Source organism: Rhinolophus ferrumequinum, chromosome 24, assembly GCF_004115265.2.
Source record: "Rhinolophus ferrumequinum isolate MPI-CBG mRhiFer1 chromosome 24, mRhiFer1_v1.p, whole genome shotgun sequence".
NCBI classification, from domain to species: Eukaryota; Metazoa; Chordata; class Mammalia; order Chiroptera; family Rhinolophidae; genus Rhinolophus; species Rhinolophus ferrumequinum.
In genome coordinates, this window is record NC_046307.1 from 23,138,395 (window position 1) to 23,149,278 (window position 10,884).

At 49.2% G+C, this 10,884-nt stretch overlaps 1 protein-coding gene across 4 annotated transcripts in view; it reads right to left on the minus strand.

Moving 5' to 3' along the window:
• Positions 1 to 8,659, minus strand: part of CCDC69 (coiled-coil domain containing 69) — a 32,947-nt gene extending 24,288 nt beyond the window's left edge. The window contains exon 1 of one of the 4 annotated variants that reach the window (XM_033096298.1): positions 8,360 to 8,659. In XM_033096298.1, the coding sequence (XP_032952189.1) occupies positions 8,360 to 8,407 (48 nt within the window). In that variant the 5' untranslated portion in view covers positions 8,408 to 8,659. The remainder of the gene's footprint in view (positions 1 to 8,359) is intronic. The other 3 variants (XM_033096299.1, XM_033096300.1, XM_033096301.1) reach the window with 3 other exon arrangements.
• Between the last annotated feature and the right edge of the window lie 2,225 nt (positions 8,660 to 10,884).

Genomic DNA, 10,884 nt, shown 5'->3' on the forward strand with positions numbered 1-10,884 from the left:
TCAAGCACCTGCTAGCCCAGATCACATCATACAGTCAAGCAGCCCTCATGTGCTGCGCCCAACCCCTCGTTCACAGGTGGAGGGGCTAAGGCCTAGAGAAAGGCTTTCCAACAGATCATAGTACTTCTCTTCCTCCCTGGAGCCCGCCTTTTCTTGTCCCCTATCGGCTTCCCAGGGTGTCTGCCAGTTCCGATCGCCTTAGCGGGTCCGGCGCTGACAAAGCATTCAGCTCTGCTTCTGACATTTGGGTCAGCCTGGCAGGCAGAAGGATTCTGAAGGAGCAGGACAGAAAATGGTGTCACTGGCCAGGGTGGGGGAAGAGACAGGCTGAGGGCACAGACGCACTGCCAAAAAGCTACCTGTCTCCCAACCCAATGGCAAACTCCTTAATGAGAGTCTAGAGTTGAGGCCCCGGCTTGCCATTTGTTTGCTGTGTGACCTTGGAGGCACACCTTCCCTCTCTGGGCTTCTGTTTCCTCTTTTCTGTGGCGTGGAGTTGGGCAATGGGATAGGTCAGAGCCCTTCTGGTTTTGACATGCCATGGATGTAGAAGAAGGGGCAGAGTGAGGTCATCCTGACACCTCATCCTCTATCAGTCCTGTCATGCTCGTTGGCTCTGGGCAGGGCAGGGCTGGTGGTTTGACACACTCAGCTGTCAGCACCTGCTAGAAGAGGGCTTCTCCGGAGGACAGGAAAGGAGGGCCCTTGTTTAGGAGGGCCTGGGTGGGGGTCCTGAGCCCTTCCCATCACCCTGTCCTGCAGCAGCCCTGTGGGAGGCAGTAAAAGGGAAGGCCTGGAGCAGAGGATGACAGAGAGCTCAGTGGCCTCCTCCCAGGTTACGTGCTGCGGGCTCAGCACCTTCCAATTGCACTGCCAGCAGAGAGGCCCCCATTAGTGAGGACGATGGCACCAACAGGACGCTGAGGGCAGTGTCCTTTGTCACAGGGAAATACTGGTAACTAGCCTCACGTCCATAATGGGGGCACACTGGCTCGATACACTGAGCTGTATGATACTCTGCAATGTCACTCATATGCTTTAAAAAATATGAAGTAGATCTTTACATACAAAGATGGAAAGGGACTTGGTGGAATACCAATATGCAAAATAAACTATTTCTATTGGCACAGGAAAACGTACCTGAAAAAACACAAACAGATGGCAATCGTCATCTCTAGAGAAAGGACTAAAATTGTTGTGGTCAAGGAGGGGAAGCTTTAGTTTTACTCGAATTTGTAAAAATTTTAAAACAATAGTGTATTCAAGTTTTACTTGCATACAAAGAAATGAACAACAAGAAAAAAAATGTATAACTCCCTTGGAACCACAAAGCAGCCAAGGCAGTGATTTGACAGATGGGAAATCAAGGCCCAGGGAGAGCACACCTACTTGAGATCACACAGCGAGTTAGAGAGAGAGGCAGACATGGGACCTACCCCTGACACCCAGTCCAGTGCTCTTTCCGCTGCAGATGCTACAGCTGGTGTCCAAAAGCAGCTGAGCCTTGTCCGAGTACCTCCTTGTTTGCCATGCTCCCTACTCTTCTGCAAACCACAGCTCCAAAGGGGAGCTATTGGGTTCTTGTGCCTATTTTGACTGGTGGCCAGGCGGGGGTGGAGTGTGAGAGGGTGGGGATCAATGAACCTTAAGATCCATGAGTGTCCTAGGGCCGCTGTAACAAATTACCACAAAGTTGGTGACTTAAAACAACAGAAATGTATTCTCTCACAGTTCTCGAAGCTAGAAGTCCAAAATCAAGGTATCTGCTGGGTTGGTTCCTTCTGAAGGTTCTGTGGGAGAATCTGGTCCAGGCCTCTCTCCTAGCTTCTGGTGGTACCCTGCTGTCCTTGGTGTTCCCTGGCTTGTAGATGCACCACTCCACTCTCTGCTTCTGTCACCACATGGCTTTCTCCCTGGGTATCCATGTCCAAATTTCTCTCGTCTCATAAGGACGCCAGTCATTGGATTAGGGGTCACTGTAATCCAGAGTGACCTCATCTTAACTAGATTATACCTGTGAAAACCTTCTTTCAAGTGTCACATGGATTGGTTCTGGATGTTCATGAATTTCGAGGGACCCTATTTAGCTCAGCATAGATAACTTTTCTGATGTCAGGGCTATTCCCTCAACGAGGGGGCCGGGCTGCATGGGCAGGGGAGAAATGGTGAGAGGTCTGTAAGGTCCATAGACACTCGGTGAAAAAGAATTCCGCTGCTGGCGGGAAGGAATACTGGAAGTAGGTCAGGTTGTCCATCATTTACCTGGGGGGAAGCACGGACGGGATGGATGTTTTATGTACTGTAAAGCGTTTGGCCTAGATGTTTTGAAAGATTCAGGTTAGACTATAAAGTGAGACAAGATGAATGATTTTTAAGGATTAAACTTCACCTGGCGAGAGAAGTAGAATGGCTCGTCTTCAGGTAATGGACAGATTTAGATCAATTTATGCGAAAGATGGATGGATTTTCTCCCACTCCTTTTCTTCTCTCCGCCCATGGTGGGGTCATAAGAGCTCCCCCTGTCCTCACCTGCCAGTCCGGCTCCCTGCCTGGCCCTTCCCCCGCAGGTTATCTGGGAAGGCTCCCAATGCTCTGAAGGGAGAGGACACAGAGAGGACAAAGTGCAGGTCCTGGGGTGGAAACCCAAGTGCAGCCCAAGGTGTCAGCGCCAGGACTCGGGCCATCTGTCAGGCACTTCCTTTTATTGGGGGCATCCCCTACATCTTCCAAGTTGGTTTTTTGAACATGACCATTCATGAATGTTATACTGACACCCTTGAGACTGCCTTTTCCAGGCAGATTTCAGACTTTTGTTTACTAACTGACCTGGGAACACTGAGACGTCAGGTGGCAGCTCTCCTACCAGGGGTGTTACCACCTTGACTTGCCTGCTTACCAGTAACTAACCTGAAGTTTTACCTTTTATGATTTTTTTTTTTTTTTTTTACGACAAAAGACACCAGGGCTGACACGAAGCATGGACCCCAAACTCAACATCCAACGGAGGCAAAGATGAATCCTTAGGTGGCTAGGGGCATATCGGGTGCTCAGGGGGCCTACACTAGCTGCCTGGGAATTCACCTACAAAGGGAAAGAACAGAATTAAAAATATGTACGTGTGCAGAAAAGGGGTCACCAAAGGTTGTGTCTCCAAGGCAAGGGTAATGAGGAAATCTTTCTAATGGGTTTTAGGTCACAGTATACATACGTTCCTTTATAATGCAGAAATCTGGTTCAACCTCACAAGATTTCAGCATGCATGTATATGGAAGCCTGTGTTGGCTTTAGCTGGGATGATTTTGGGGTGACGGTGGGTACTGTTTTCTGGGTTGGGCGAAAACCACTAGCTCAGAGGTCACATGCATCCAGTGTTCCCACAATGCTTGGTGCAGAGGGCTCAGTGCCCGGGAAAGGCAGCTTCCTTGCACACTCAGCAAACTGAGTTAAAAAGTCAGATTTGCCCTGCTCCTACTGAGCAGGTGCCGGGGCCCTGCCTCGCATACACCCCACTCACTCTAGCATATGGTGTAGCCACACCCACCGCAAAACCCAGCCAAGATGCCGTCTCCCTCAGGATGCCCTGCATCATCGTCTCCGCTCCCCTCTGAACGAAAAGCCACACTTTTCCGGGTTAGGATGAAACACAAGGACAAGGAAGCTCATGAATCATGAGGGTAGGAAATGTAAACACTCAAGTGTCCGAACTGGTTAAATAAGCCACGGGACATTGACAGCACACTAGGTGGCCATTAAAAATCATGTTTCCATGGACTACTTAACATGAGAGAATGCCCCCAGTAAAATATTAAGTAACTAGACTATAACCATTTAAAATACATTCCCAATTTTATAAACAATAGTCACCCTCATGTATATTATACAGTAGGACAAAGAGTAGAAAGAATGACATTGAAACGTACACGGAGGTGATCCCATAATGGTGGGATTAAAAGCAATTTTTAGGTTTCTTCATACTTCTCCATATTTTGAAATTTTGTCTCAAATATTATAATAATCAGAATAATTAGATTTCTTAAGTGGAATCCTAAATATTTGCTAGTCTTGGGGTGGCCAGTTAGCTCAGTTTGTTAGAGCGCGATGCTAGTAACACCAGGGTTGCCGGTTCAGTCCCCACATGGGCCACTGTGAGCTGCGCCCTCCACAACCAGATTCAAACAACTACTTGACTTGGAGCTGACAGGTCCTGAAAAAACACACTTAAGATAAATAAAAGTTTAAAAAATATATATATTTGCTAGCCTTAGACTTGCATCCCCTCTTTTATTCTTGCCAAAATGTCATCCGATTTCTGCTTGAACTCCTCCACAGATGGGGAACTCACTTCCCTTCTTCCTCATGAGAAGTAGAATGTGGTGACTGTTAGCGTCCCCTCACTGGCCACAATTCTGCCTCTGGAACAACAGAGAACAAGGCTGCTCCTCATGCCCCTTGACAATACTTCAGAGGTTCAAAGACGGTGGCCAGGCTCCAGGCTCCATCCTTCAACCCCAACAGCCTTCCAAGGATGTTAATGTCCCCCTGGTTCCCACATTCCTATTAGATTTCCTTGGGTACAATCCAGGCAGTGACATCCTTAAAGGATAACTATGTCTCCCTTATGATGTTACTCACAGTCCTTGTTATCAAGAGCAAACCACCTGATAGTCAGTGTATCAGGGACTCTATTATACTCATTCTTTCATCTAATCTTTAGAATAACCCTATGACCCAGGAGCTAGCATCACACCTATCTTACCGATGAGGAAACGGAGGCATGGAGAAGCCAAGTCCCTTCCACGTTCACTTACTAGATCTGTGATGGAGTCGGGACTGAAGCAGCACCCAGCCCAGAGCCTCACGTGCCAAGTTACTAGATGAATCTGCGAATCCATTTCTCAAACCCACGCCCTTAGTGTCTCTGGTTGTGTTTCAGAATTCTTTACACCCATGCAGGCTCTTCATGCCACTCACTTCTGCATCTCTCCCTCTCTCTCACCTGGCCTACCACCTGGAAGTGATCGTAAAGGACTGACCCACTGAGAACCTGTTGCCTGAGGCCCAGCTTTGGGAGCAGAGCTGAGCCAGGTTCTCTGACCCCCTGCTCAGGGCTGTGGAGCTGTGGCCAGAGCTGAAGCCTGGGGAACTGGGGAGTGCAGACATTACACCAGGCACACACACGGGGTTGACCAGCAGGCCCGAGCTGCAACTCCCACCACTGCCCAGAGGGGCTGGTAACCTGTAGGGGATGAAAGCCCCACATGTTTCCATGTCACTCCTCCAGGCGAGTCCATGGGAAGCCTGTTTCCTTGACCGCTATTCTGTTCTGCCAGCCTCCTCCCAAGTCCTCCCAGGGAACATGGCCCCATCAGCAATGGCTTCTGCCAAGACAAGTCTAGGACCCCACAATGCAGATGGTTCCTCAGTACCCACCCCCAGTCTGCTAGGAATCCCCACTTGTTCATTCACTAGGGTTTCAACTTGTCCCAATGAAGCAGTGACTTAGCCTCTCAGTGGAGACTAGCTGGTCAGCCAAGGCCACCAGACACTGTCGACCATGGAACTCAGCAAACCCTCTGACCCTTGAACCTGGAGGGAGCTTGAGAAGTCCTAGTGGTCAAACCCCTGTCCCTAGCTAGGGTGGATCCCACGGAAAGCTCTGGCCTCATTCCTTGCTGCCTGCCACCTCCACTCTCCACAACGAGCCCCATTGTACTGAACTTTCACTGGCTCAGCCTCTGCTCAGGCTGTTCTCTCAATCTTGACTGGGTAACTCCTACCAAATCTTCAGTCAAGGCATGCCCCCACCCAACCCAAAACGCCTTCCTGTGTCTTCCAAGGCTGGATGAGCTCCTCCTGTTGCACAGGGGCTAAGCCTTAGCCTGGCTCCTACTGGGTTCTCATTCACTCACTCAAATGTTTACATAGCACCTGCTCTGTGCTCTACACCAGGCAGTGAGCGCCAGGTGGGACGTTCCAAAAACCAGGCTCAGATGCACAGCTTTGCCACCAACTGACTCTAAACTCCTCCCTAAACCTCTATCTTCTTATCTGTCAAGTGGGGAAGATGCTGCAGCTCAGCCTGGAACCCAGGGCTTTTGTGAGCTCAGCAGGATGTGAAAGTACTCTGTCAACTGCCACTCAGGTCGAGTCATTGTTGTTGTGGCCCCACCCCCTATAGTCTGAACTCATTTTTGTACGTCCCATCCTTAGAGACACTTCTCCCCCAGGGGGCTGGTGGCCTGATGGGCATGGGTTTAGGAGCCCGGGGTTGGCACCTGTATGAAAAATTGGGTATACACATGAAACAGGCATGAACTTTAAACAAAACCGAATTACAAGTCCTGCCACTGAGGGGCAGGGCTCTGGCATTGCTGGGGCAGGGAAGACATGCCAGCCTGCTCTGAAGCAACAGGGTGAAGGCTTTTATGCCAAAGGGCTTTGGATTCACGAAAAGGCCACCAGAAGTACAGGGTAGAGGTGGAGACAAAGAACACTGGACCAGGGGACTGACTGCATACTGGGGTTCTGCTCTAAGTTGCTCTGTGATATCACTCAAGACCCTTTACTACGCCAGGCCTTACCCTCCATCAGTACTCTGGGTGCTTCATCGCAGGTGGTACCCAAGGCCCTTGCTCACTCTGATAGTCTGTGCCGACTTTACTTGCCCTTCAGTTTGGGGTGGAGGTCCAGTTCAGGCTGTGCCAGGAACAGAGAGGGACAGCTGGTAAGGCTCTTAGAAGGGCCAGCAGGCACCGGAATCCATGCTCACCATGGTTTCCTCTACACCTGTGCAATGTCAGGCCTAGCACAGGGCCCCGCCTCCTCCAGGCTCCTCCCACCACTGCGTGATGGACTTCGGTAATGGACTTCACCGTTGGCCCACTTTGCAGGCTGCAAGGTTGACCCAGGTGCAGAGAACACAGACTCCCAGACTGTTAGAAATCGTCCTGCTCACCCCACTCCCTCTCTAGATCTAGGGAGAAACTGAGGCCCAGAGAGTGGTTAAGGGCTTGTTTGGGATCACACAGCATGTTTGTGGCAGAGCCAGGATCTAAGCCCAGGATTGATGTCCACCTATCACCAGCTTTGTAACAAGTCTCAAGCCAGGCTCAGGTTTATGTTTGTCTGCCCATCATCCCGTCTGCCAGTCCTCTGCTTCCGCTGATGGAGGCAAGCCTCAGTTTCCCTTTTGGAGCCAGGGAAGACATGAGGGTTTTTGGGTTAGAGGTTGGTGAGGTTTTCTTAACTGGGCGTAAGATAGGAGCAAGGAAAGCGCAGGAGACGCATTGTACTTGGGACCAAAACTCATCTTCCTGGGTGAAGTACAGGACAGGGAACAGGATCATCCAGGTTGGGGACAGGACTGAATACCCAATAGGCAGAAAAGCTTGGGCTTGGGCACGAGCAAAGCAAGGGCAGAGAGAGACTCCAGTTCAACGAAACTATTCTCACAGTTCGATCCAGGGAACAGATTATCAAGTTTATTGCAGCACCTATTCCCACCTGGCTGGAGGGCAGGCAATAGCAGGAAAAAGGGCCGGGCTTTGAGGGTCCTCCCTTTCGCGGCTCTGTGCCTCAGGAGGTTGTCCTTCTTGGCTTGTCAGACCCCAAGGGGCAGCTGGTCCCACTGCAAGAAACCCGAGTAGTGTCTCCTGGGCCCTAACCCAGCTCGGAGGCCCCTTGCGGGAGGGACAGGAAAGGAGGAAGGGCAGCAGGCTGTAGCTCTCCTCCCTCTTTAGCCCCTCCCAGCTCCCCCCAGAACAGCCCACATGCACCTACTCTGGAGGCAGCGCTTCTCAAACTTTAAAGCTTATTGTAATCACATGAGCATCTTAGTATTAAAAGACAGGTTCTGTTTTAGCAGGTCTGGGGCAAAACCTGAGATTCTGTATTTCTAACAGGTCCCACGTGACGCAGATGCTGCGACTCCTTGGACCACTCTGCGAGTAGCGGGCCCTCGAGATGATGGTCCTTTGAATGGTGGGAAAGCCGAAGGGCCAGAGAGGTCAAGTCACTTGTCCATGGCCACACAGCGAGCAGCCCCAGACTGAAGGAAAAGGGCACCTGCCACTGGCAGTAGAGCTTTCCCCACTCTGGCAGCCGGAATTAGCTGCCCTTCCTGGGCCCAGGGGCTGTGTTTGTAAACTCCGCTGCCCCGCGCGGCTCAGCCCGGGGCCGGGGAAAGCGCGCCGCCCGGCCGAGCCTTCCCCACCTCCCTCGGTGCCGGCCTCTCGCCCTTCTCCTCCTGGCATGCCCCGGCCGACCGGCGGGAGCCCGCGGCGCCGAGGGTGCCCTGCGACGGAGCGATTCCACACTTCCCTCCCCTCCCTAGGCAAACTTCTCCGCCAGCGCCCTTTACCTTTTTGGGGGGTTTGCAGCAGCTCAGTGTGCTGTGTCCGCAGCCCATCCTCCTCCGGGGGCTCCCGGACTTCTCCTCCCAACTCCGGGGCCCCCAGAGGACCCTGCCGTCGGGGCCCCGCTGCCCTCTCCGCGCCCGCCTGCCAGGGCTGCCGGCGAGACCCTGAAACTGAACCTGAAAGCGCAGCCTTGAGCTGGAGCCCGGCGTCCGCGCGCCGTAAACACCCTAAGAGCAGGGCCTCAGCGAAGCCCGTGGGGTTCGCGGTGCCGCCGCTCCAGGCAGGTGACCAGAATCTTTGTAAGTGATAGGAACCTCTGGCTAGGGCGGAAAAGTTCCCTATGAGCAATGGATGCTTTTCCGGGTCCTCAGCAGAGTGAAAGCCAGGAAAAAGAAATTAAAAGTTTTTTTTTTTTTAAATTAAACACAACAGCTGCCATTTATTGAGGGCTGCTTCTGTCCCAGCTACTTTACATATATTACTTCTGTTTCTTTCCATCTCCTTGCTACAGAGGTGTTATTGCCTCTGTTTTACAGGTGAGGAAAATGAGGCTCAGAGATGTGACGTGATTTGCCTAAGCTCACATAGCTAGAAGGTACCAGAGTCCAGATAAAATCCAGTTTTACCTCCAGAATCTAAGCTTTAAAGCACTTCTTTACAAATACATAACAACACTCAGTTTAACTACAATGCATCCTTACTTCTGGGTCAATAGCTCTTTCCCACTCACAAGTATCTGTGCTATTCCACTCTATCCATCTTGGAGAGGTGTTATCCATCACAACCTAATGTGGCAGATGCAGTGGGAATAAGGGACATAAAAAATGTCAGTGCCTGGGAAAAAGAACTTTTATCTACCCTCACTTTGCTACTAGGGGAAGTTTCTAGCAGTGGCAATGCAGGAAAAAGACATCTAACTTTGATAATCAGTGTGCGTGCGTGCCTGTGAGTATATTAGGAAATGACTTATACAAGGCCCAAAGACACTTGGAAAGGTGTGTTGATAGAAAGGACTTCCAGTCATGAATGGGGAAAGAATATGAGACCACAAAAGAACTTCCACAGAATGTAAGACCAATTGAACAAGTTCTAAAACAGGAAACTGAGGACACAGATGATATTAGGATCTTGGAAGGAAGAATAATGTAGGATGGTGGTTCACAAAGTACGGTCCCAAACCAGCAGCGACAGCAACACCAGAGAACTCTGTTAGAAATACAAATTCTCAGGGCGGCCGGTTAGCTCAGTTTCTTAGAGCACCTTGTTCTTAACAACGACGTTGCCGGTTCGATCCCCACAGGGGCCACTGTGAGCTGCACCCTCCACAACTAGATTGAAACAACTACTTGACTTGGAGCTGATGGGTCCTGGAAAAACACACTTAAGATAAACAAAAGTTAAAAAAAAGAAGAAAGAAATACAAATTCAATTCTCAGACCCCACCCAGGCCTACGGATCCTACATTGTGGGAATGGGGCTCAGGAATTGATAGCGTCACAATCTGACCCATTGCTAAAGTTTGAGAACCACTGCTGTAGGCTGGGCTAAACAGACGATGAGGAAAAAGTGTCTGCTTAAATTCACAATGTTTATTGAAAGAGTGTTTGTGATTTAATAAAAACTGAAACAAGCAAAAAAAAAAATAAATCTAAGCATCCAAGAAAAGAAGCTTGATTAAATAAATTATGAGCTATCCATAAAAATAGAATGTCATGTAACCAGCAAAAGAGGATGAATGTTTTAAATGTTATAAAACGTAACAAAGTTGTTCTTATGAAAAATATATTAAGAGTGATTATCTCCAGATGGGTGAGATTTTGGATTTTTAAAAATTATTCTTCATTGTCTTATATTAAAAACGAGTATATACTTATTACTATCATGATAAGAAATATACTATTGTAATAAGAAAAAAAAATTTAATGTTTTTAAACCCTTATTTGAGACTAAGACTAGTTTTTGTACCATCAAGTCATGGGCAAGTATGTGAAGTCCCAAAGAAATAATGACTATGAATTAACTAAGTAGAAAATCCACAAAAATGGCCAAAATGTGCAGGGAAACCATAACCAGGAAGGCCCTGTATGATCCTCCACCAATTGTTTCCCTGTTTCGAGACTTTCACATCTGAACATTGAAGAGCTGAACTTTCTAAAACTGATCTCAATGTGTAATGTCAACGGTTGAAATCAGTAACCTGGGCTGGTGGGTGGGAATTAGGAAGGCTTGTTCCTGGAGCCTGTGTTTTTAAGAGGTCTTGCCTCCAGCTTCTTTGAGCTTTATGGGAGGCCAGGCTCAGATTTCCCACTTTCACGCAACTTGGCTTTTTCATTATGTGCTTTGAATTTCCTGCCGGAGAAAAAACTCTGAAGAGTTTTTGTTTTGTTTTTTGCTTTAGTAACTTGAATACATTGCTAATGAGATTTTTGGTGGTTCATGTACCAGTCAGGCTAGGTTAGGTTTTGCTGCAGCAATGAAAAAGCATACAAATCTCAGTGACTTAACACAAACGAAGCTAGGTTTTGCT